Source organism: Glycine soja, chromosome 7, assembly GCF_004193775.1.
Source record: "Glycine soja cultivar W05 chromosome 7, ASM419377v2, whole genome shotgun sequence".
NCBI lineage: Eukaryota > Viridiplantae > Streptophyta > Magnoliopsida > Fabales > Fabaceae > Glycine > Glycine soja.
This window is the reverse complement of record NC_041008.1, coordinates 6,976,983-7,004,290: the sequence shown is the minus strand read 5'-3', so window position 1 is coordinate 7,004,290 and position 27,308 is coordinate 6,976,983. Positions and strand designations below refer to the sequence as shown.

General features: G+C 30.2%; 5 protein-coding genes and 1 long non-coding RNA gene across 6 annotated transcripts; 2 read left to right on the top strand and 4 right to left on the bottom strand.

Moving 5' to 3' along the window:
* On the bottom strand, nucleotides 1-3,417 carry LOC114419616 (probable disease resistance protein At5g63020). The gene is made up of 5 exons (XM_028385336.1): nucleotides 3,406-3,417; nucleotides 3,195-3,260; nucleotides 1,913-1,978; nucleotides 1,751-1,792; nucleotides 1-744 (listed from the first exon to the last, which is right to left on the bottom strand). Exon 5 carries the CDS (start codon nucleotides 674-676, stop codon nucleotides 182-184), a length of 495 nt encoding a protein of 164 aa, XP_028241137.1. The 5' UTR covers nucleotides 677-744; nucleotides 1,751-1,792; nucleotides 1,913-1,978; nucleotides 3,195-3,260; nucleotides 3,406-3,417; the 3' UTR covers nucleotides 1-181.
* Nucleotides 3,418-4,142: 725 nt separating this feature from the next.
* On the bottom strand, nucleotides 4,143-4,831 carry LOC114417687 (glutathione transferase GST 23-like). The gene has a single exon (XM_028382780.1). It carries the CDS (start codon nucleotides 4,804-4,806, stop codon nucleotides 4,462-4,464), a length of 345 nt encoding a protein of 114 aa, XP_028238581.1. The 5' UTR covers nucleotides 4,807-4,831; the 3' UTR covers nucleotides 4,143-4,461.
* A 1,528-nt stretch (nucleotides 4,832-6,359) lies between these two features.
* On the top strand, nucleotides 6,360-7,719 carry LOC114418481. Its single transcript, XR_003668040.1, has 3 exons — nucleotides 6,360-6,444; nucleotides 6,571-6,702; nucleotides 7,326-7,719. It is a non-coding gene; the product is annotated as an uncharacterized LOC114418481 (long non-coding RNA).
* A 311-nt stretch (nucleotides 7,720-8,030) lies between these two features.
* On the bottom strand, nucleotides 8,031-11,146 carry LOC114418480. The gene is made up of 3 exons (XM_028383843.1): nucleotides 10,819-11,146; nucleotides 9,371-9,517; nucleotides 8,031-8,359 (listed from the first exon to the last, which is right to left on the bottom strand). Exons 1-3 carry the CDS (start codon nucleotides 11,059-11,061, stop codon nucleotides 8,216-8,218), a joined length of 534 nt encoding a protein of 177 aa, XP_028239644.1. The 5' UTR covers nucleotides 11,062-11,146; the 3' UTR covers nucleotides 8,031-8,215.
* A 1,908-nt stretch (nucleotides 11,147-13,054) lies between these two features.
* On the bottom strand, nucleotides 13,055-15,542 carry LOC114418479 (acyl-coenzyme A thioesterase 13-like). The gene is made up of 3 exons (XM_028383840.1): nucleotides 15,207-15,542; nucleotides 14,637-14,783; nucleotides 13,055-13,325 (listed from the first exon to the last, which is right to left on the bottom strand). Exons 1-3 carry the CDS (start codon nucleotides 15,459-15,461, stop codon nucleotides 13,182-13,184), a joined length of 546 nt encoding a protein of 181 aa, XP_028239641.1. The 5' UTR covers nucleotides 15,462-15,542; the 3' UTR covers nucleotides 13,055-13,181.
* A 4,798-nt stretch (nucleotides 15,543-20,340) lies between these two features.
* LOC114418478 (C2 domain-containing protein At1g63220-like) lies at nucleotides 20,341-22,831 on the top strand. The gene is made up of 5 exons (XM_028383839.1): nucleotides 20,341-20,652; nucleotides 21,242-21,307; nucleotides 21,403-21,529; nucleotides 22,323-22,437; nucleotides 22,540-22,831. The coding sequence occupies exons 1-5, from the start codon at nucleotides 20,586-20,588 to the stop codon at nucleotides 22,612-22,614; spliced, it is 450 nt and encodes a 149-aa protein (XP_028239640.1). The 5' UTR covers nucleotides 20,341-20,585; the 3' UTR covers nucleotides 22,615-22,831.
* The last annotated feature ends 4,477 nt before the right edge of the window (nucleotides 22,832-27,308 follow it).

The window sequence follows — 27,308 nt, the reverse complement described above, 5'->3', positions numbered from 1 at the left end:
TAACAAAAAAGACACAATTTGTTTTTGAAAACTTAACCAAACAAACTTCTCAACCTAATAAGAAAACGTCTAAATAAAATCTACAAAGTTATTCCACAAGTTTGAACTTAAGACATAAACTCCACAATCTCGCTACTGGCCCCCTGCAGAAAATGTTATTCCACCACCACCTCTTGATCCATCAAATTATTACACAAGTTTGAACTTTATGGCTCCTCGTTAGATCACGAATTTTCGGCTCCACGTGATCCACATAAATTTGTTTTTGGGTTTTCAATGTTTTGTGGGACAACATCTTTTTATTCTCAGCTACCAACAAGATTTTACAACCCTTGTGGTCATTCCCAAAGGGTATTCCAATCTCGGCCAAGTCGATTTTATGTTGAAGATCACGAAGGATGATAAGGATCTTGTCCTCCCTCTTAATCCTCTCACACAAAAGGGTAGCTCTTTCCTTTGGAGTTTTCTTGTGGAGTTGTAGACCCAATGGTTTTCCAAGTTCTTCTTGAATTCTTTTCAAATCTGGCTTTTTCGTCACGCTTGTCTCCACAACCACATTAAACAACTCGTCTCTCTCAATTCTCCTGGTGACTTTCTCCACCACATTTTCCCTATTCGCATTAATTGATCCATGAATCCCAAGTATGCCAATATCTGGTAGTTCGAGAGCCGTCATTATTTCATTCAAAATTATGGTTGTGAATTCAGGGGGCACGTTACTCCCCAAACGGCCTGAATTGACCACTGATAGTATATATATAAAAAAAACAACTGATCACATATCAATTATCATAATTATACTAATTAAAAAGTTACAAAATTATAGCCCTATAATGAAAGGAAGAGATTCAATTTTTAAAATTTAATTAAATAATTCTACCATAAGAAATCTTTATTATATCTAAATATCATTATTAAAACTTTAAAAGTATAATTGCGCTTCAAATTTTGTTAAAATAAAATTTAATTTTTAATTTATGATATAATCAAATGATATTCCTACTATTATTAAAAATGATATATGTATATATTTTTTTAGGGTGATATTATGAATAAATATTTGTATGTGAATTGGGGAAGGGGAGGCAAGTCCACCCTAATAACATTAATATCTCGTTCCAAGAACAAAATATTTTTTCCACTCCAGTTTATTAGAAAAATTGTAAACATTTATTCTATATCAATAATTATGGTCGTGGAATGAGAAATGAAAAGAAAAAAGAAACAATAAATATATATGATAAATAATGTGATTAAAAAATAAAGAAAAAAGAGAAGAAAATGAAATAAAAGAAAATAATTCTCTTTATTCAAATCTCAAGGGTGGGTGTCTTCCTCGACGACTAAAGATGGATCTATACTGAGAAAATAGTTGTCGTTGATTTTGTAAGCATAAAACACTAATAAATAGACAAAAAAAAAAGAATAATAATTTTATAAAATTAATTTTATATTATTATTAGTTTATTTATATATTTTATTTTTTAAGTAATTATTTATAAATTTTATTGTTTACTATTAACATTATACGAAATATGAATGAAATAGGATATTCTTTCAAATCCCAGAGTTTATCAGAAAAATTATAAACATTTATTCTATACCAAGAATTGAGGTTGTGGAAAGAGAAATGAAAAGAAAAGAAAAATAATAAATATATATTATAAATGATGTAATACAAAAAATAAGGAAGAAAATAGATGAAAATGAATTAAAAGAAAATAAATGATGTGTTTGTAGGTATCCTTACCGCGGCCACGACGAGGGGGTAAACGTCTTTGTTTGACTTCTCCTTTTGCAACACAAATTAGACATTAGAGAAGTGTATGAAAACAAAAAAGGAAATGAATAAAAATGATAAGAGAGAAAAAGAAGCAGGAGAGAGATCCAAATCCACTGCTTAGCTAGTTACCGGCGGGGCAGCTGCTATTTGATCCATCCAAATCCACTGTGCTCCCGTGACGGCCTATATTGCTATCTGCTAGTAAAATATATATATATATATATAAAACAACTGATCACATATCAATTATTATAAAAATCATAATTATACTAATTAAAAAGTTACAAAAATTATAGCGCTGTAATAAAAGAAAGAGATTCAATTTTTAAAATTTAAATAAAATAAATCCAATTATATATACATGTAAATGTCATTCTTTCTTTAATTAATGTCATGTAATTCATAAACTTAGAAATATAAACTAATATAAGCCAAACGCATCCATACGTATATCTATTCACGAATAACATAAGAATTTAAAAGCAAAAGACTTCGTGTTAAATTTAAAAGAATTGACACGTACTAGGCGATTTTCATTTCATCAAATTCCTTACATGTATCACAAGAAAAATTCATAATCCTTTTTCTAACAATTGATTTATAAGAAGTTAACAATTATCATGACAACCAAATCGGGCTAAAAGTGTAACTTAGTTGTAATAAGAAATATTCAAAATCTATTATAATACCTAGATTTTTTTATCTCAAATTATATATCAGAATACTAAATTCATTTTTTTAAGAATCATACCATGAAAAGTTTAAAAGATAAGTATTTTACTCATCTTTTTTATTTTTTTTTCTTTTCATCGTACTTCTCATTCTCTATCAATTTTAAAATTTATCTAATCAATATTTCTGTATCTATTATTTTTATCATTTTTATTATTTTTAATTATAATTCTCTTTAACTAATGTAATATATTATTATATACTAACATCTTTTCAAAATAAGAATAACAATCTAATATTTTAAAATAATTTAATCAATCTTTTCTCTTACTAAAAAGATATATTTAGATATCTTTATCTAAATAATTATTGGATTATTTTTAGGATGTTACAATTTTCAAATAATATTTTAAAAAAATAATTTTTGTAAAAAAGTCTTGAGATATTATTATTATTATTTAAAATTATATATATAAATATTATTTTAAGATGATATTCTGAATAAATATTTGTATATGATTTGGGGGAAGGAAGGGACGTCCACCCTAACATTAATATTAGGTCTAGGAAAATTGTAAACATTTATTCTATGAGAAGAATTGAGGTTGTGGAAAGAGAGATAAAAAGAAAAGAAAAATAATAAATATATATGATAAATGATGTAATAAAAAAAACAAAGAAGATAGTAGATGAAAATAAAATAAAAGAAAAGAAAGTATATGTTTGTAGGTATCCTTACCAGCGCTATGGTTCCTCTCGTTACTTATATGGCGGATCTTGGTCCAGCCCTCCTCCTTTTGCAAAGCTAACACAAATTAGACATTAGACAAGTGTGTCCCAGATGGGAACATTCTGAATATTTGAAGAAAAAGATGGACGAGATCGATATATATTATAGCTAGCAGTCAGGCAATGAAGAAAACAAAGTATATGTTTGTAGCTATTCTTACCATCGCTTTGGTTCTATCTCCATTAGCATCGTGGAGTCCCCCTGTTCCTTGTTCCTTGTTCCTTGTTCCTTGCGTGCGTCGTTGAGTCGTGAAGCAAGAAGGGGTCCTGCCTGGGGCCTCCCTTTGGGGTTGAAAGATAATAGGTTATTTAGTACATTTTGGTTGAATTTTTTTAATTATTTATACAGAACCCAAATACATTTGTAACCCTACTATTTTTTCACATTAAAATATTACATCATCTTGCGAAAATAATTCACTTATATTTTTCATATTCTTATTCCCATCATCCTTTTCAAATTCTTCAATTTCTAAAATAAAACTTATGTATATAAAGATATTTATCTATTATAACTTCTAATTGATATAAATTTATATACCAAAAAAATTATTATGAATTTTAATTATATAAAATAAATATATATTTTACAAAATTCGCAAACTAAAATACTAATTTTTTATATAAAAAATGAGTAGTTTGAAATAGCACCAAAACAGGTAACGAGGTCTGGTTCTGGATAGACCTATAGAATCAGCAAATAACCAATTATACAAGTCCTGAGGAGAAACACAAAAAAGCAAAAGAAGCAGTAACATGGACCCCTTTCTTTGCTAAACCATCAGCTACAAAGTTTCCTTCCCTCAAAGTATGCTGGAAGGATAAGCACCAATCTTTATCCATGAATGACCGAATGGTGGTCACCAAAGCTGCTCGGGGATGAGTGATAGAAACACCAGAGGCCATGGTAGAGTCTGATTCACCAATCAAATTTCGAATGTCGGGTTGAAATGTACCAATTTTGCAGACTTATTTGTATAATATATACCTTTTTTATTTTATAATATTGATTATTAGTTATATTATAATCTTGGGACTGTCGGATTGTAAGTGATACATGCAGAGGTGGTTTGTAATAGCCAAAAAACGACCCAACACACAAACTTAGCCAGTATGATTCCCTCCTATTCGTATTCTATCAAGCCAATCCAATATCTGGGCTTATCACATGTACGTGGACCATATAAGAAACATATAGAGGAAGGAATTGATCTAAATTAAACCTTGAACAAGCCCAGAGAAGTTGAAGAAAGTTCCTTTCTGCGACTGTGGTAGTAAACAAGCATCTTATCTCTTGGGGGCAAGCTGTCCTTGATCACAGGGTGGCTGAGAAAATTGGTCATCCATGCAATGGTGGCTGGAAATTTCAATGGGTCTATTATCTGCATTGATCCAACTTCCTCCCAAACAGGAACCAAGTAAGCAATCCATCCAAGTGCAATGTCAAGGTACCCAATATTGTCTCCTCCAAAATAATTCTTTCCCTTAATCTCTTCTATTTTCTCCATCATTTCTTTGGCTTCTTTCATAGCCTCTTCTTGTTCATCGCCGCTGGTAGACATTGCTACCCATCCAGCCTTCCCAAGCATTACATTGCAGTTGCACATTGTGATTGTACATGCTTGAAATCTGAACTTCACCCGAATTTCGTTGGTGTTTTTTGGGATCATCAATGATTATTCGTCAATGACAGGTACATGGTCTTATGGTTTTGTGAAATGATCATTTGACACAGCAAGGAGCCATCAATGTATTGTGTGAAATGATCATTAGACACAGCAAGGAGCCATCAAGGATGATGATTTCACAAAACTTGTGTAATAATTTGATGGATCAAGAGGTGGTGGTGTCCAGTCCAGTAAACTGAAAATTAGAATAATATTTTCTGCAGATGCCAGTAGCGAGATTATGGAGTTTATGTCTTAAGTTCAAACTTGTGGATTTTATTTAGACGTTTTCTTATTATGTTGAGAAGTTTGTTTGGTTAAGTTTTCAAAAATAAATTGTGTCTTTCTTGTTATCTTTTCATTGAAATGATTTCAATAAATTTAATAAATCAGAAAATGTTCACGGTTAAGTTTTTATTAAATAAGTATTAAAGGAAGATATTCACTCAATTTCAAACTTCAAACACAACTAATATCATATATATGAGTTGATAAAAAAAAATTAGCCACCACCCACTAGGGATGTAAAGTATGGGAAAGGGAATAAATAAAACTAATTGATTTGGGTTCTTGATTTTTATTGTCAATTCAAGAAAAAATATTAAAAATTACTTATTTATTGTATATATAAAAGATTTTACGATCCAAATTTATTCTTCTCATTTCTAAAAGAGTAAAGGGTCCAATTAGACATGCCTTGGATTGGGGCAAGGTATCTTCATTGAATCATGAGTTATCTCAAGAATCGCTCGGCAAAATAGAGATGGTAAAACAATTCTAGATCAAATCTTGCAACTGGTACAATAGTTGTAGTGAACAACTCAACCCGGAAAGAAAAGAAAGTAAAAACAGACCCTGAGATGGGGATAGAGGGAAAAAATAGAAAACGAAGCATAATTCATATTTTAAAAAGACAATATTGTAAAAATTTTAAGGAATTTTCTTGATTAACAATTATAAAAAACCAATAGGATCTTGAAAACTATGATTCTCACAAATAATATATTAAACAGATAATGTGTACCTTTCTTTGTAAGAAGAAACTTCTCTCTGGTATACCTTGATTTCGTTGGAAGAAGAGAGAAATAGGATAACTCAATTACAATTTAACCCTTAATTATTAATTATTTATTAGTTCTTACATAAGTCACGTGCATCTTACATGAGACATTAATTTTAACAAATATCAGTGACGGAATGAATGTTTAGAGGTTTATTCCGTTATCAAGCATACTGCAGCCAAATGAATGGTCGGTCACAAATATGTTTAGTTTTCAGGTATGGTGGTGCTGAGTTTCTCATTCTCAAAGTCTTATTATCCATTGCCTTGCATAATTTAGATATTCTTGCCCTTAATATTCCATTATTTAGTAATTAGTATTATTATTATGGTTGCCTCATGGTTCTGTATTAACTTGCTGTCAACACTTATTGAATTTGTTGACTCTGAATCCTTTGAACTTGAGACAGGTTGTGGGTGTTACTGTTTTAATTTTGACCAAACTGGATGGTTCTGCTAGAGGTGGCTGTGTGGTATTCTCTTCATTTTTTTTTCTCTCTTAATGAATATTTAATAGTTTTTGGATGAAAAAGTTTTCATTATTGGTAGTACTTTCCGTAGCTGGGGTGATCATGGTCAGGACTAATATATGTTGGCAGGTCAGTGTGGTTGATGAGCTTGGAATCCCTGTAAAATTTGTGGGTGTTGGTGAAGGTGTTGAAGACCTTCAACCCTTTGATGCGGAGACCTTTGTCAATGCCATTTGTATTTAAACCAATATTGTGGGTTTGGTATGTACATCATGACTTGTCCTTTTCATTCCTTTCAAATATGATTTTGAATTCTTATCATACATAATTGCAGTTAAAATGTCACCTACAAAAATGTTCTCCTTCTTTACTTTTTCTTTCTCACGAATTTCATCCCTCCATTTTTTCCCACCAATTTGATCCACCACTATTTTATTGTACAATTTTGGTCCATATTTTATCTTAACATTCTATGTTTAACAGAAATGATGACATGACAGTGCACTAAAGTGAGACATCAATATTTCTGCTAAATATTGGATGTCAAGTTAATAGACGGGCTAAAGTTGCACACTTAAAATAATAGAGGGATCAGGGATTAAATTTGTAAAAGCAAAATGGAAGAAATCCACAAAATTGAGAAAATTGAAGGACTAAAAGTGAAATTAAGTCAATTTAAAATATTTCCACTAGCCACTTGGGGTGCAAGGATGGGGTAAGCTTGGAGTTATAGGCCTTTGCTTCACTTTCTGAATGAAAAACCCAAACAAAAAATGGATTATTAGTTTTTTACTATTTTCGGTTACTTGCATATTGGTCGTTTCAACTTTGAATCTGTTCTTCTGACATTGTTGTTTATGTAACTATTCGGAATCATTTGTTAGCAAAAACAGCTTGACATGAACATTCAGAGCAACACCTGGTCAACAGGAAAGATGGCACTTTATTATGGAAACTGTTATTGGGAAGGGGCCAAGCATTGCGAATAAGTGTACATGATTTTGAGGTGCAGAGCTGTTGTTGCTTTTGAGGCACGCTGAGTGTATACAATCTTCCTTTTGCATGCTATGTCTGAAAGTTTCTGAAAATGCAAATGAGACATAGGGTTTATAATCACTCCTGTTTATGAACAGAAGGATTTTATTGTGGTGTGCATGTAGATGATACTTAAGGAAAATGTAAACACGTTGCTCCATTGTCTGTCAACATCTGATTAATGACAACTATTTTTATTTCTTTGACCTCTCAACGAGGTTAACCTACTGTGTCGTACATACACAGCCATGAACGCTCTTTATTTGAACCCGTTCAAAATTGTGCATTCGTGCACAACACATCAAAAGTCAGATGTATGAAACAACGTTTAACTTGCAGCATAATATTAAGTTTTATACCATAGGAATTTTCCCTATCTTGTATGAGGAATATTTGGAATCAAAGCTTACTATGTTCAATAATTATGGTGCTTGTGAAGGGACCAAACTTCAGCATTATTAACTTGTAAAACCAAAACAATGCAATTGTTGGTCATTCGTTTTGCAACAAGTGAAAGTAGTTCTACCTCCTGCGATTCAAGCTCAAAACCAAAGTGCAAAAAGAAAAGAAAAAAAATAACATTACATTCCTGCTGTTTTCCAATAAATACATGATTACTACAAACTATAAATCTATTATTGATACTAGTTGAAAAAGGGACAATTTGTGCCTCTATCTTTATTTATTTTTTAAAAATATTCATAAACTGCTGAACAATGTCCACCAGAAAGCTAAATATTCATAAACTGGAAACTGGCATGTTATAGAAGGTAGCATGAGTAATATAGAGCAAATTCCCAGTTTTCTTCAGTTTAAACTCAACTGCAACCACAGTCAAATTTCTTCCAGTCTTCACCACAGAGGCATTAGCTAGCAATTCTTCCTGGATGAACATAAAGTGCAAAATCCATTTATCAAAGGATTTAAGCATGAAGATGGCTTATGAGCATGAAAATGACACATTAAAGTTAGATGGCAAAGTTGGCAACAGTGACAAAATTGAAGGATTTGGAAGTTAAAAGTGTAGTCGAAAGTAATGTGCAGGTGGTAACTACTAATGAAAACAGCAAAGGGATTAATGAATAACAAATGCATAGTTTGTTATCCATGCACTTTTTCTTTTCAATCAAAACTTAAATTTCATTTTTCATTTAATGGTTATTGATAGTTCAGTTTACTCTCTAAAGCTGAACCGTGCACTTTATAGGATCTTCATCCAAAAATTATATCTCAAACTCTAGTGCGATTCTGGAAAGCCTCAATATGAGATTTAATAGACATCCACCAATAATCTCAATGCAACTCACCACATTACATATTGAATGACTATGAAACTATGTTCATTATGTGCCAGGAGTCCTAGCCTTCAAAACGCCTTTTCACTTCTTGTTGGGGATCATAATCTAAGTTGTAGGAACATTACTTGTAAGGTAGATTGAGAAAGACAAGAACCAGAAAATTTCAGATTCGTCAATCAGACTTGATGGTTGTATTCATCCTATTAAAATTCTGGAGTCCTATAGTAGGCATATTTATTTTTGAAGTATAATCAATGAGGTCCTAATCACACTGATCCAAAGCAATCCCCGAAGGGAATGCTAAGAAACTGTGCAACTGAAGTTGAATTATGCTAAGCAACATTGTTTATAATGCTAAGAGTCCAAACATCTCAATCTAATTGCTTAAAGTTGAAGCGGGTTGCTTGCTAACGTCCTCAGCTTTGATCTGCTGTTTCAGAATACAATTCAAGATAAAGCACTACATTTCCTCATGCAGCACAAGAATCCTAGAGGCCGGACTCTGCCATTTATCTAGCATCGACTTATTTGAAGAAAAAGCATTGTATTGCAATAGACAAGAATGGTAAGAATAAGACTGGATATAAACAACTCACATTTGCTGGAGTGGCAGAGAGGTAAGAAATGCTGATTTCCCCTAGAAAAAGTTCCTTGTCCTCAGCAACTACAGTTCTAGCACAAGCATTAGATAGAATCTCAACCAAGGATCCAACAGAACCTCCATGCAGAGTTCCATAGCCATTCTGCAATTCCAATAAAGAAAATGAAAAAATCCTAGTACAAAGACAACACCTTTTTGTTTATTTTCACTAGACAAATTGTTAGCTTGAACTCAGAAAAGTGAATTCATTTGCTAACAAAGAAAATGAGAAAACTTTAACAAACCAAACTCACCGCCCTTGACTGTGTAATTTGCAACGAACCAAAAATCTTTCACACTTCCCAAATTATGCTTGATCAATATATAAACAAAAGAAGGGGTTTTCTGTTTATATTTTTTGTTTTCACTTTTAATTACAAAAATGTCACCATATTTTTACTTTATTTCCTATTTTAAAAAATCCTTATTGAAAAATTTGAAAACGCTGTTTCTTATGAAAACTTGTGAATTCTAGAAACAAAGTGAAACTGATGTGCCATTTTTTGCAATTAAAAGTAAAAACAGATAACATTTTCTCAAATCAAAGAGCCACTAAAATCCCATACTATTGGCAAGGAATTAATCAGAAATTTGAATTGACCACCAATCAACAAAACCTTGAATTCAGAGCATAGATGGATGGATCTTCTTCCCTTTTTCCCTGAGCTAACAAACAGAAGAACATCCACTGGAACAAAACCTTTCTTTCCAGAGAGAGAATCGAATCAAATAACAGGGGAGTTCTAATAACTATCTAGCAAATTATCAAAAATTCTGATGTATCATATTGAGTAAACAAAACACTTCAAATATAAGCACGAGCCCCCTTCCCCAATTCCTCCACTTCCCAATCTTCTCAGCTTCCAATAAGAGTATTGAAAGTACCAATAACTAACAACACCCAACAAATATTGGGAGATTTCTTTGTAAATAGCACAAAACTTCAAGTGTGACGCTTAGATATAGTTCCATAGGTTCCAATAAGAATTGGAGTTTCACCTGGGTAATCTGCATAAATCATCGTAATCCTTTAACTCAAACCTTTATTAAGCAGATTATCAAAGTGAAACTCCAATTCTGATTGAAGAACTATGGAACTGCATATAAGTTTCGTCCAAACATCAATTCGACAAGACAGACTTTTTGTTGCTATTCTCTATCGATCTTTAATACAAATCTTTATTAATGCAAACACCTATGAATTATCGAAGTGAAACTCTAATTCTAATTGGTGAATTCCGCCAAAAGTGGCTAAGGAACTGGATTCAAATTTTTGTCCTTGTCGATACCCATCTACCAAAACGACAATTCAGGAACTAAAATAAGAGTTTAATGACTATGCAGCAACAGTATAAAGTGTTATTCAATCACAAATAACTTTTTGAAAAGACGGAGAAGACTCACACAGATGGGTGGTTTGGCCACAACGGTGCATGAAATCCGTCCACGTTGGATGTTATCGACTTTGATGAAGCTCCGGTAGAAGGCGTCGTAGAAGCCACGCGCGTTGCAGTTACCGGGAAGGGGCGTGGCAGCTCCCATAACGTCAACGAAGTGCAAGGTCTCAGAAGCATGTCTGGGGTCCACTTCCTTGGAGATTTTCAGCGATGGCGAGGCACACACGTTCTCTGCTTTCACAGCAGCCATAGAACCTCACTTGTTTTTTCCGGAGACACCCTCTCTCGTCACTCGTGCCTACAAACAAGTGCGCGCGCACGTTCCTTTTAAGGCTCAATACAACTTTTTAATAATGTAAGGAAAATGCTGTTTGGTAAGAACATTAGGTGATGTTTGGTAAGAACATTAGCGGTGACTATGGTTTGATGTTTGAAGAATTTATTCACTCATTTTAAGTAATTTCTTTTTACATGTTTGGTTTAGCCGAAATGATTTTAAATTATTTTGATTTGAATAAATTTTGATTATTTTTTTTGTTAAACTATAGATTCCTTCGATTTTTAATTATAATTTTTTAGAAATCTGTTCGTTCTTTTATATAATTTTTTTAAAAAAATTAGATGCGTTAATTTTTTTTTTCAACATATCCTTATATAGTTATTCTTTCTCCAAATAATGAAAATCAATTAAGTGGATAAAAAATTTAATTTTAAAATAATATTATAAATAATTAACTGATTTAATAAGATGAACTAAATTAATTATTTTTCTTAAAGAATATAAATTAGTTAAAATATTTTTATAACGAAAGACAAAGAAAATGCCCAGTTAACAAATTTGAGAGACTTATCCATTTATAATATATAAGAAATTCCCATGACATAATTGAGAATTAAGGACTACAATTGTATATTTAGTGTGCCTAAAAGATCCAACTAAAAATTATATAATCATAAAAGTAATTAAACCTTACATAAAATTATGTTTGTATATAGACCCATTATGCATGGTGATTATTAATTCAAGACTCAATTTAGGAAAGGCTAAATGACATTTTTAATTATTTATTTTATTATTTTGGTTTAATTTAATGTTTGATATTTTAAAATGTTTATTTAATCTCTTATTTTTTCCTAAATTGATTTTAAGGGCGAAAGAGGGTTTGGTTGCTACGCAAGGAGAGGCTTCTGGGATTGCAGATGTGTGATGCGCATCACAGATCTATGATGTGGTCCCCGACGTCACAAACAGTGGCTTGGGGTGGTTCCAGATTCTGTGAGGGGTGCAAATAGAAAGAGAAGAGAGAAACCAAAAAGGGGGAGAATAGATTGGGATGGAGAAAAAGAGGAAGAAGATTAGATTTTGTGGCAGTTTTTAATTGTTAATATTTTTATTTAATTAATGACGTTAATTTTAGATAAATATAAGAATCATTCCAAATTAATTTTAAAATAAAAAAAATCAAATTAAATAAAAATAAGATAAAAATTAAAAAAATTATTTAACCTTTAGAAAATATTCTCTCAAATTGAATAACATTACTCTTTTACTAAATGCCGTATTTTATTTTTTAAGTTGCACCTAGAAAATATTTGTTTGGTCTAATAAAGTAGGTATCTAAACTATTTAAGAATTTGATTGGGTTAATTTGTTGCAACATTAATATATTTATTAACTAAATTAGTAATTTAAAAAATATAAAGATTAAATTATCAATAAATACATAATTTAAGGAATAAAGAGACCATGGAATCAATTAGGATTCAAATCTATAAAATTAGTGAGATGATATCATAATCTTTTTGAGATAATATGTTGTTGATTTTCATTGACTGTCTATAACTAATATCATTGAAAATCTCTTTTATTGAAATTTTTTCTCTCGATTGTGTTTTTTTTTCAACCACCAACAAGATTTAAACTTAAACCTTATTTATATTATCTGAGTTGGTTCTATTCCAACTAACATGTACCATTATCATAATCTACCGTTGAAACAAAATAATATTAAATAATAGGCCTAATATTTAATAAAATACATAAAAGAATTAAACAATTTAGTTTTGTTGTTTGCATTCTTTCCATATAAAGAATCGGGAGCACTTGTGAATTGGATTCACGCACACACATATAAAAAGTATGTTAATGGTTTTATATTAAACAACTAATCAACAAAACATTTCATAACATAATTAAGGATTTTCTTCCCAACTCATGAGCTGGCATTCAGAGCAAAACAGTATAGAAAACAGGAAAGATTGAATTAACAGTGGATAATAATGAATTAAAAATAAAAGATTTTGCTTTGACAAACATTAATACAATAATAAATAGAACTGAAGATCAACTTCCACCAAAGATCTAAACATTCATAAACTGGCAACTGGCATGTTATAGAAGGTAGCATGAGTAGTATAAAGTAAATTCCCAGTTTTCTTCAGTTTAAACTCAAGTGCAACTACAGTCAATTTTCTTCCACTTTTCACCACGGAGGCATTAACTAGCACTTCTTCCTGCATTTGTTAAAGGGATGTTCAAGTTCAAGCATGAAGAAGGCATGAGAACAAGAAAATGGTATATTTCCAGTAGAGAAACTCTCAAAAGAGCTTATGACTTGTATCCAAACTAATATTAGAGTTAGAATACCCAGTTGGCAACACCGACATCATTTAACGTCTCTTCCAAGTGGGGGAAAAATTATATATGAATTTGGATATTATAAAATGCAAAAGTGCACTTGAGAGTAAAGTGTGATTTGTTAACTATTAATGAAAATACAATTGTCCTTATCTTTGTAGCATAATCAATAAGGTCATAGTTAATTGAACCGATTCAATGCAATCCTTTGAGGGAATACTAAGACTGTGCAATGAAGTTGAATGATATTAAGCAATACTATTTTTTTATCTATAAAAATCAAACCAAGGTATCAGAGAGTTTATAATATATCAGACATACTCAACTAACTAACTGAACTATACCCATAGGTAGCTATTAGGCAACACTATACTGTTGTTTCGAAACATCTCAATATCCTCACAGCTTTAACATCCTCAGCTTTGCTCTGCTGTTTCGAAATGTATAATTAACCATACAGCTAAAGGATTGAACTTCATGTTATTTATTTAACATCTGCTGTATTGAAATTGCTACAAATTTCTAGAATATTTTTAAATATAATATGTATGAAAATAATAGAATATCCTAAAACTATAGTGTGTATGAATATGATAGAACAATCCAGAATTATAAGTGTATTTATAAGATAGAAGAATCTAAAACTATCATGATATTAATCTATCATGAAAACTTTAGAAAGACGTAAAGTGTACTTAATCTAAGAATTTGAAAGGGATATAATTAATTTCTGTGATTGGTCGTTCTTATAGAAAAGAGTTTTTAATTTGATTGATGGGGACAATAAACAAAAATTTATAACTATAGATATATATCTATCTATATAGATAGAATTATAGATAGATAGATAGATATAATTTTAAAAAAAAAATATAAGAAAAATAAATAAACAAGGTGTTCTTATTCAAAACGTCCTGTGATTTTCAACCAATTTTGGGCTTCAATATAATTATCAGGGGTTAGGGTAGAAATATTCATCACCTTTAAGAGGTTGGTGACTTGAGGCTATAAATAGACAATTGATATGTTGTAATTGATAATTTAAGAAATCAATGATATAACATTTTTTCTAAAAATAATTTTCTAAAACTATCAACTATCATCTAATAAACTACTAATAAAGCAGTGTTGCGATAGAAAACAATAGAAAGAATCAAATCTAAAGAATAATAATAAAAAAAACTCACATTTATTAGAGTTCCAGAGAGGTAAGACATGCTAATTTCCCCGAGAAAAAGTTCCTTGTTCTCAGCAGTTACGGTTCTAGCACAAGCAGTAGACAAAATCACAACAAAGGACCCAATAGCCCCTCCATGAAGTGTTCCAAAACCATTCTGTAATTTCAGTTAAAAGAAAAAATGTAAGTCCATAAACCTCCATGCCATTTTATTCTTTTGCCAACAGAAAAACTTGAATATTGATATCAAAATTGTACCCTTTCAAGTTCTCATCCATTCATGAACGTTCATACTCCCCCAGCCATAATCATGATTAATATATATAAAAAAAAGTTTATTGACGAACTTTTTCATAAGTTGATATGTAAAATTAATTTTTTTATATATAATTTCTCTAAAAAACATTATTAACTCATGTATAAGTTGATATTTATTTATAAAAAAATCATTAACTTTTTATTTATTTTCTTCTCGTATTTTCAGATGAGCGTATACAAACATGTCAATATTAACAACCTTGATAATAATGAAAAATAACTAGTGAAAAAAAAAAAAAGAGAGGATTAAGCAATAGAATACACAGATGGGGCCTTTGACGAGAAGGGTGCAGGCGATTCGACCGCGTTGGATGTGATCGAGCTTTATGAAACTCCGAAGGAAGCCGTCGAAGAAGCCATGCGTGTTGCTATTTTCCGGTGCGATAATATTGGTCCCCATCGCTCTGAACAGATCTAAGGTCTCAGAAACACGTCGAAAGTTTAAATCCTTTGAAATTTTCAGTGACTGTGAGGAGGAACACTCTTTTTCAGTTTCAGAGGAAGTTTTCGCTGCCATTGCTATTTTGAGGTGCAACGTTGTGCTGTGCTGTCAATTAGAAAAAATTTCAAATTTCAGGCTAAAAATAAGCTCAAAATAAAATTTATAAAATAAGAGTATGAGTTAATTTTTAGGATTGAATTAAGTGAAAGTGCTAAGAAATCAATAATTATCATCATTCGATTCTTATCCGTCAATTTTGATCATTTGGAAATTTACTGTATAGGGGTCCTTTTATAAACAATTTATGAAAAAGGGTTTCTTTTAAAACAAATTATAAAGGGAGTCTTTTTTCTTAAGTGGGTGTCGCCATTGACACTGATGGGAAGTCTGAACCACCAGTAAGAAAAGCGTACCACCATTCCTTTTGGACATACCTACATGGCAGTCCCGTCATTGGAACTGACGGGATAGTATTATCTATTATATTATTTGATTTGGAAGCTAGAGATGGAGAAATTGAATAATGAGTTTCTTAATTTGCAGCTTAATAATTATGTGCACCCAGATATATAAATTGGGACCACTTTTACACAACCATTCACCTTCGAAAACGACACCTCATTTAATTACACAGCCATGTGAGATGTGTGGGAAACTAGTCATATCAAAGGTAGAGAATAGAAACATTTTGAAACCAAGACATTGTTGTGGGTAAATTTCCCACTAGTTTCACCTGTCCGAGAAACTGCACACACTTTGGTGATAATTGCTATCACAAACTTAATTGGTTCATCTTCATTTTTTGTTTTTAACTAGACTTAATTTAAACGCAATAATTATTACGAGATCAATTATGTTTGTCTACACATTGGATTTGGATTTGAAAGCTACTGAAATGATTTGAATACTTGTTGCACTGAAGTTCATTCAAAAATCGATGAATATACATAATATATAACTAGCCAGCAACTATTTTGATAGTATTTTATGTTCAATATTCTAAGTATTATTTGAAAATTTTCACATACCATTATAAAAAATAACTAACAAAAAAAAATAATTGTTAAACTAAACCACGTTGATAAATAAAATTCATATTGCTTTGCATACATTTTTAATACGTATATAAATTATACAATTAATATTCTTTGGTTAATACAAGGATTCTTTCTAACTACAAATCCATTGTACTTCACCTAATGCTTTATTTGACAAAATAATTAAGTAGACGTACGGTAAAAAAAACAATATGAGCTTATCCCGTCAGTTCCAATGACGGGACTGCCCACGTAGGCATGTCCCACCAGGAGGAATGGCGGTACGCTTTTCTCACTCTCAGCCTATCTCGCTAGCACTAATGGCGGAACCCCCTGCCACCCCTATCCCGCCATTGTCATTGGCGGTTCAGGTTTCCCGCCAGTATCAATGGCGGCACCCACGTAAGAAAAAGATTCCCTCTGCAATTTATTTTAAAAGAGACCCTCTTCCATAAATTGTTTCTAAAAGGATCCCTGTACAGTAAATTTGCCACGTAGTGGTGTTGTTGTTTCTTTAGGATAAGATGTTTTTTTTTTTTAAAGATAAATCTTTACTTTGGTCTCTCTCTCAAAATTAAAAAATTTAAATTTTAGTTTTGAAATTAATTTGTCACTTGTAGATTCAAAAATTAAATTAAATTTTTATATCCATCAATTTGTCACGGTGTCATACCTTTCTTTAAGATCATCAATCAAAATAACTCCCTTTGAGAAATATTTTGATTGGTCGAGTTGGTTTTTGGTCCTTTGATTGTACACTCAAGTTTCTCAAACTTTTACTTATATTCTAATCATTTTTGGAAGAGATTTTTTTATCCATATCAAGCCAAGTATATTGAATTTGATTTTTATAACTTAATCAAATTTTACAGGTAACAATATATTAGTATAAAAATATTATGCCGTTAACCTATATTAGTATAAAAATATTATGCCGTTAACCTATATTAGTATAAAAATATTATGCCGTTAACCTATATTGAAAAATTATACTAAATAGTATAATTTTTAAGGTGGTTACTATAAATTTTTTTTTTCTGATCGCTACATGGCACCAGGAATTTCCTAACACTTGTATTTATTATTTTCTCTGCATGACTTCCTTTAAGAAGACACATGCAAAAGTTAGTTAAACAATATTTTTCTTCATTGTTCATGTTGTAAAATTTCCGTACTTAGTACTTTTGGATTTTGATGGTTTTTGCTGTTGTTTCTTTAGCCTAATTTTGTCACTTATATCTTACAGGATGAGTTTGGTTGTGTAAAAAAATTAAAAATGGAAGAATAAAAAAATATTTAAATTTAAATAAAGAGGTAAAAATATGAGATGTATTTTTTTTTATTTAAATCTTCTCATTTTCTTTCTTTTCTTCTCACCAAACAAAGGGACAGAAAGGCACTGACTAAGTCTACGGTGGATGGAAAATCAATTTACACCTTGAACTTCTCATGATAAAAAAATGGTAGCTAATTCCTTCTAGTGTTTGTTTTGCCAAATAGAGTTATATCTTGGAAGGAAAGCTGATATTGTAATAATTCCATTACTAAGCCAATTAAATGAGCAATTTAAAGCCATTAAATTCTATTATCTTTTTTTAAGATCACATTTGAGATTTATTGATTTGAATATTGGGTTGAAAAAAATACTTAATGGTTAAAGACTTTAGTAGTCAATATTGAGTGTCAAAGGCATTGGACCTTGACAATTGTGTCCATCTAATTTAATTTACGGTTATGTTATTTTTAAACTTATATATAAGTAAAAATAATTAATTTTACATTAATTATAAAAGTTAGTTGATTTCATTTAAATTTCTTAATCTCAAATAAAAAATAAAATTATTTTTAAAATATCTTTAATTAAAACTTATTATCATAAATAAAAAGAAGTCAGTTAAAATAAAATTAAAATTAAATAAAAAGTATTTTAAGAATGATAATATTAAATAGGACAAAATTAATTAAATTTTCTTATATTTAATCCGACATACAATGGCATCTTTTTCTTATATGAGTTCAAAAAAGTACAATATTATTTTATTGATTTAGTTTATATATATAATTTGTTAATTTATACCCACTTATTTTGTTAGAATGAATAAGTTAACAAATTACACTTATGGTGTGGATATAATTATATTATTGACTTTGTTGATAATTTAATGATTTTTATACCGATAAACCTAATTAAAAAGCTTTAATTTGATCTTCTTTTTCGATGACTTCATTTTTTCTATAAAAGTTCAAACGTGAGATCTTATTAAATGAATTTGAGCCAGATGATTGGTAATTGACGGTTAAAAATGTAAATGTGATTATTAAAATTTACTGGGCCTTGATTCAAATTCTTTTTTGTTACTAGGCCTTATACAAACAATGAAGTCTCATATATATATATATATATATATATATATATATATATATATATATATATATATATATATATATATATATATATGTATATTATAGGATTTTTCCTATGTTCACTCCCCTTTTTTGCCAAATGCACTTTCATTTGTCTTTTTATTTTTTTATTTTTTTATTATTATATATACCTTTTATACTCATAACGTTGATATATAACCATTGTTTTAGAGTGTACTTACAATATTTTGTTTTTTACATTCTTAAAAGAAATATAATTTTATTTTTAACATTTTCTTAAATATTGTTTTTAAATTCTGGAAACTACATTCCAAAAAACTATTTTGTGTTCTGAAAAGTATTTTTTAGATTTAAAAAAAAACAACCAAATAAATTTAAGCAAAACACTAGAACTATAAAAAAAATACATTATATAAAGAAAAAATTGTACAATGATGAAACAATTAAAGTGGAGAAAACAAAGAATTGATATAGGTCATTTAACCTGGATGACTCTAAAAGGAGTTCTATTGTCCTAACTTAGACAAATAAGATCTAACCATACGTTGTTGTTTTGTGAGTGGACAAAAAAAGAGAAAAAAAAAAGTAATTAGAAACGTAAATATACTTTATTGAAGTTTGGATGATGAAAATGTCCTAAACATTAGAGTAAGAGATCAAACAAGAGAAGATTAAAAGGATACGGAACAAGAGAATGAAGGGAGTGAAAGAGAGAACGGATATAAAAACTCACCAAGGTTGCTACAATATGAAATTTGTACTCAGAGCGTTTGTTACGTTGATTATTCAGAAATAATCAATGGACACATCGAGAAATAGTTCCTAGTGTAAGTAACGGCTCCAATAATAATAATAATAAAAAAAAAAAGAGAGTGGGTTCCATTGGTAATTATTATTATTTTTATACAAAAATTTGTTGAGTAAAATATGCAATGATACCAGGACTAAAGTTGGCGTTTTATACGTTTGCTCCAAAAACCTGTCAGAGTTCATAATTCATTTTTGTTATTTTAATTAAATCCACTTTCCTACATTACCTCCTCCATGCCCTGCATGTAGACCTATTTGTTGTCAAGTCCACACTCCACATTTAAAACTTTAAACTTCCATCCAATTCTGATCAGTAGGAAGGTGGCTTGTCATTGTAAACAAACATAAGTTGATATGTTAGTTTTTTATTTTTTAATGAAAAAGTTAGTTTCTCTATAAAAGTTAGTGGTTGATGTATATACAAACATCAAATATATCACAATATATTTATAAGGTGTGAAAGAATCAATGTGTACATAAGTAAAAAAACATTGTAATCAAATATGATATGGTGGCAAAGTTTATGCAAAATGTAAACCGATATGATATGGTGGTAAAGTTTGTGCAAAATGTAAACTGTTGTGTATACAGGACAATACTGTACAGGTAGCAATAAAATTGAGCTTAATTTTCAGTGCTCATATAAAAAAAATTACACTTAACTAATTAATAGTTATATTCTCATAAAAATTATGATGGTCCCATACCAGTTAATAATTTTTTGGATAACCGTTTGCATAGTATCAACCTTTTGTAATAAGAAAAGACTTGTAAGAGGACTCAAACGTTTAAAAGGAAAAAGTTGGATCCAGCCAAAATCCAGCTCCAATTGGTAACTCATTGCTTGAGGCATTTCTGGCACAGTTTTTTCCACTTTTATTTTAACTTTAAGACTGCACAGAGAGAAGCATATAATTCCTGAGTCAATATAGAATTTGTGAAGTCAGTCCAAACTTCAGTTTCAAAGATGCCTCGTGGAACGCTTGAAGTTGTTCTGATCAGCGCCAAAGGAATCGATGACAATGATTTTCTCTGTAAGCACTATACTCTATATGCATAGCTGATGAGAAAATCAGATGCTGTGTATGTCAATGATCCCCTCTTTTAAACTTTTAGATGCATCAAAATTCTCTCACTTCAAGATGGTTTGATCTAGAATAGATCTTTGTTGTTTTAAATCTGTGTCAATTAACTCTTTTATTTGCAGATTAAACAACATAAAGTACACCTTATGCTGGTTTGATCTTGTTATGTTCTGTTTGGATCCGGCTTTTTTAATTTGATTAGCAAATCACTTTAGAGGGTAAAGCAAGTAATTTTAGTGATTGATCAGAAAATCAACGGTCAATGTTATGTACACTTGCATAACAAATCATGAATGTATTGGAATATCAAATAGTTGATTTTCTCATTAACGACTGAGCTTACTTACTTTACAGAAGCCAAATCTATTTTGTTCATATAGCTATGCTAATTGAGCCTATCTGGCCATCTTGTTTTCAAATTAAACATGAGAATCTATTCAGTTGACCTTTTTCTTTAATTTGGTTTATTGATATTAACAATTCACATTGATCAAGATAGATTATCCTCTAATGGCTTAATTCTGTTCTCAATGCGCAGCCAGCATTGATCCTTATGTGATTCTCACATACAGGGCACAGGAGAAAAAGAGCACTGTGCAAGAAGGTGCATTTGTGACCAACTTAACTATATATGTATTTGTTTATGTATGTACCCTTTTATCTCTGGGGGCTTGAATTGAATTGTGTTATGAATACCAGATGCTGGATCCAAGCCACAATGGAATGAGAGCTTTCTTTTCACTGTCTCTGACAGTGCATCTGAACTTAATCTAAAGATAATGGATAAAGACAACTTTAGTCAAGATGATTGTCTTGGCGTGGCAACGTGAGTTGAATTCTTCTTTAACTTTCACATTTTGCTTGCTTTTTCAGTGAAATTTCATTGGAGATGGGATTGAATTCTAGAGAGGAGAGTATAGGACAAAACCTAGATCAAGTTTCTTATATCTTTAAGTTTGTCCCCTGCTTCTTTGTCAGTCTCTTAAATTATTTTTATTAGATTAAATTAGTCCTTTTGACAGTTTTTTTTACGCTACCGATGCTAATTTTGGCTGAGATGATAAACATTCATATGATGTGATATCTTTTATAATTTGTTACATGTCACCAAATTGATCATGTTAATGTGGTAAATTAATAGAAGGACCAACTTAGTTTAACATGAATATTTTTTTAAGGAATCAAAGTGGATTTTTTTAAATTTACGGGACCATTGAAACAAAAAAAAAAAGATGGAGAATTAAGTGTATTTTAACCTCTCTACTATTAAATAACTTTTACCATATATCTTCTGTAGAATTTAAAAAAAAAAAAAACATTTTCATGGCATCGTTTGGTGGAAGAACTAGAGGGTAAAGATATAAGAAACTTGTTCTAAGTTTTATCTAATGTAATCTGGTCTAAATTCCGCATTTCTATATGTAGCAAATTTTCTTCCTATCTAATGGCTGTGACTGGTCTTCTATGATTTTTTTTTCAATTTAAGATTTCATTTTGCATTTTCATATGAGTGATATATATTACATGAGTACTGAGTAATTGTTTCTGATACAAAAGGTAAGGTTGCATTTGCACTTTTGGCATACTAATATTCATTCATTTCTATCAACATTCTGCAGCATTCATCTGGATCCAGTGTTTGAAGCGGGTAGCATTCCAGAAACTGCTTACAAGGTTGTGAAGGACGAAGAATATTGTGGAGAGATTAAGGTGGCTCTCACTTTTACTGTTGAGGTAATGCTGGAATCTATATTTCCCATTATTTTTCTTCATGTTTAATTTGATGCCTGGTTTTTATCTCTAATCAAATAATATACCATTAACTTCTGGTTGCAGAAAAATGAGGAGCAGGATTATGCTGAACCTGAAGAGAGCTATGGTGGATGGAAAGAATCCAGTGGGGAATTTTAAAGTGAAAGAAGTATTTACATACTTCCATGGCCAGAATTACCCTTATAATGAAAAATAAGCAGTTTTGGGGTACTTTTTGAGAATTTCCATTATTGTGTTTTCTGGTGTGAAGCAATGGTGTTGTGCTGTTAGGTTGCTTTCCTCCCTTTGGATATATATTAAAGTACATTATGTTTGATATATTGTCTTTAATGCATTAGTTAACATTTTAAGAGCAGTGCTATTTTATTTTATTTTGTTTGAAGTTAATAATAATAATAATAATAATGGATTCACTTAGTCAGAATTACATTTTTTTGATAATGAAAGAAAAATTATAATATAACGAAATAATTAGTAGCTGATACTCACAATTATTTTGATATTATAAAAAACTTATATTTTCACAACTAAAACTTAAACTCAATGTTCACGATTATATAAAATAATTTGTGAAGTTATTAAAATGTCAATCTTATGATTAATGTATGCACAAAAATGATTTTTTATGACATTGATTTAATGTCGATCGATTAAAAATCATTTTAGAAAAAAACATAATAATATTTTTTAAATAAAAACAACTATTTTATGAGGATTTTATGAAAATCATATTAAAAAAATATCAATTTAAAATGATTTTTCCGGAATCACTTTAGAATGGTTGTCATTCTAAAATAGATTTTACAAGATGATTTTAGGAGAATGTCATTTTAGGATGATTTTACAAAATCGTCTTAAAAAAATTGCCTGTTTTTTTTTTTTTTTTACTCTCCCTCTCATTCTCTTTACATTACACAAGGTGAACCTTTTCCATTTATGCTGTGCTAATTTATGCATCTTCCATCTTATGTCACAATTTAAAAATTGAATATAATTGTTTTGTCTGATTTATACCCAAAAATCTACTTTCCTCTGATTTTGAACAACCTAATTCGTCCTAATGTAGAAATTAATATGTTCAATTTAAAACTATAAATTTGACCAAAAATACAAAGACCAATATCATATTTTACCCTCTCTGAAAAACAGAACAACACACTAAAACAAAATAAGAAAATCTAGGCCGAAACACAAAATAAAACCAATCCACGAGAACATGCTACATAGTCGTGTCTAAGTCTTACACCTGAGCTTCGTGTGTTTCCAAATTCGTCACTTGACGTGTGCCACGGATAAGTTCAGCAACACCCTTGTAGCTGAAGCAGAATGATGCCACTAGCAAAACAATGACGTTGATGATGTACCACCAAGAAAACCCAGCAACAAGAATCCATAGCAATGTTTGACACCCAACTATTCCACACACGTGGAATACAAAAATAGTGATTTGCAAGCTCATTTCAGCTGTAGATGCAACAAGTACATGAAAAGTTATTAAATTCAAGAGTTTATGTAGACTCATGAGAGTTTCATAGACTTGACTCGTAACTCAATTAGTAGACTCGTAAAAATTTACTTCATATAAAAATAATAACAAAATATCTATAAATAACATACTAATTAAACATTTCAATAATATAATAAAGCAAAATAATAATTCATAAAGTTCAGAATATTTAATTAACCAAGTCTAGTAATAATATATTATTACTAGATAATAACTTACCCAGTTTATAATAGTGGTAGATCATTCTCATCGAGGATTTGATGTTATTATAGAATAAATGTTTAATATTATTAAATGTAGGAATTTTGTATTTGAGAATAACACACTAAATGAAGATATGTTGAATGCTATACAAAGAGAAAACAATAAAAAATGATTTACATTTTGGTCTAATTTTTTTAATTTGTTAACTCGTTGACTCGATGGTAAATTCGAGAGTCTACCGAGTTTACTTAGAGTTTATAAAATTTTTCTAGAATCTACTAAAAAAAAATTTACTCAAAAGTTAACTCGAGAATTAACGAGTTAATTCGAGAGTTTGATTAGTACATGACAAAACATAGTTGTGATAAAAAGCAACGTAATAGGCTTAGATGTTGGAAGGGATTGGAGCTTGATCCTTCATACTTAATTCCAATTGAAGTCAACTCCAGAGCCATAAGAATGGTATAAGCTTTATGGTTCATGGTGTTGATAAGAACAAAGGCAAGAAAATCGGGTAATGTACAGAGTTATTTGAAAATGCGAGAGGCTTAAAAGACTAACCAAATTTTTTTATATATAGAGCTTTGTGAGGAAATATCTTTTGGAAAAAAATCCAAGTCTTACGGGCACTCCAAGAATTAAGGTAAGCCGACATGGAACTGCATTTTTTTTTTCAATAATATCATTGAGAGTTTGAGTGACGCTAGCTAAGTCAGTGAGCCTAAACTCGAGTTAGACACTATGGAAACACACGGATAAATGATTCATGATTAAAATTGAAAGAATGAAACTTAGAAATGCAAAAGAAAAAACGAAAGAGGAAGGAAATTTGTCGAAATATGTCACGGGAGCGTTGGGAATGAGGACTTAAGCTGCAATGACTATGATGCAAGTATTATTATAAATTATTTAAATGTATTTTTATTTTAAAGAAGTTAAGAACATCTATTCTACACCTACCTTTTTCCTTCCTAAATATGTTATTGAAATTAATATAGAGTTTAAATTTAATGATAATATATATATATATATATATATATATATATAAATATTTTGACGCAAATATTAATGTTAAGATCATTCTTAAATTCTATTTGTACGGATTACTTTGTATTTATATTAGATTATTTTACATATTTATATGGAAGTGAATTTGAGCACATTTTAAAATGTGAAATTATATTTAATTTTTTATTTGAATTCGAAAAATTGAAAATTTTAGACGAGGATAAATTGAAAAAACTATTATATTACTCTTAATTTATTTTTAAAATTAAAAATATTGCAAGAAGTGCGTACCAAAAAAATTATACTCTAGTAAAACTATTACATTACATCAAAAGATTTTTTTTTAAACCTGCATTATTTCTAAAATATTTTTAATAGCTGTTGTAACTATTATCATTGTTGATTTTTTTAATATAACATTACTTATGTCAAAAAAATAGGTTGAATGAATTTGTCATTTTATATATTAAAAATAAAATATTATAAATATTAAATTTTGATGAGTAATTTTTTAATTGACAGGAAAAATTAAGAAAATAATTATAATAAAATAAAATTTAAATATATATTTGGCCTTAGATCTCGACACGATCTTGAGGAGGTGTACATATTTGGTACGTGTGCGGCAAATTTACGGAGGAGGGTTGGTTTTAGAAATTATTTACTTAATGGGGTCTCATTTATAAGAAATTACGGGAGGGGGGGGGTTTGTTTTCTACGTGGGTGCCGCTATTGACACTGGCGGGAAGCTTGAACCGCCAGTGACAATGGCGGGATAGGGGCTGACTAGGAGAGAGGGGGAGGGGTGCCGCCAGCAGCAATGGCGGGATGGGAGGGGATAGGAGAGAGAGAGGTGTCCCGCCCTTGGAGATGGCGGGATAGGAGAGAGGGGGTGGTCCCGCCCTTGGAGCTGGCGGGACAGGTGAGAGAAGGGTGTTGCAGGCGATACCGCCACTGGCGATTGCGGGACAGGGGGAGAGAGGATCCCGCCTTTCGAGCTGGCGGGATAGGCTAGCTTTGTTTCTGAAAAAAGCCTGCACCTTGTTCACGTGAATGAAGGCTTTCATGGCAGCATGCGTATACACAAACACGTAAGGTAGTGTTTTTTAACTAATGTAAACTTATATTACTCTCTGACTTTGATAATCATGTATTAAAAATTGAAGTTTTAATCTTAAGCATCAACTTTTTATAATTATAATGTAATGATTAAAATTAATTTTTCTCATTTTTCATTTAATACATCTTCATCATATTATTATATACAACATGCATATAGACACACGTATAAAGAGAAATAGAGAGATAATAATGTTTGTTTTTCCAAAATGTCCAAGTAGTAGGAAAAGCCAAATCATGAAAAAGGTTGAGGGTATCTTTTTCATCGTTTACCTTTTTATTTATTTAGAAGACTGAAAACATTTTTGTGGGAATAAACTAAAAAATTATTCTGTTCAAAGAAGATGGAAAACAGAAAAAAATATACTCTTTCATGCACAAATTAAACAATTTTTTTCTCATTTTGATTTATCTTTTTAGTTTTAATTTTTTTTTATAATTTTGAACACATTTTTTATTCTTGTTTCTATACAACTAAACAAGAAGAGAACAATACTAATTTTCTTATCTTTTATTTCTTTCTTATCATACAATTTGAAAAAAAAAAGGATTTATATATTTTGTATTCCTTTTCCTTCCTTATTTTTCTCTTCTTATACTTTTTTCCCATAAATCAAACATACAATTCTCTATATAATAATAATAATTTTAAACCACTCCACTTGCATAGATTTGATGGGACTGAAGCTTGGAGAGTGATACTGAATGATGAGACTCAAGCCTGATATAGTTACGGTTCACATGCATTGAATTTTTTTTTATGCAGACTAGGGAGGAGAATAAGACACTGTATTGGATAGAGAAATCATAAAATTATAATCAAATAACATCTAACAATATATACAATAACAATAACTAAATAAAATTTTAATTCTAACTAACCAAATAACAATTACTACTAATACTAAAATATTATACACAATAACCAAATAACATCTAACAATATATACAATAAGAATAACTAAATAAAATTTTAATTCTAACTAACCAAATA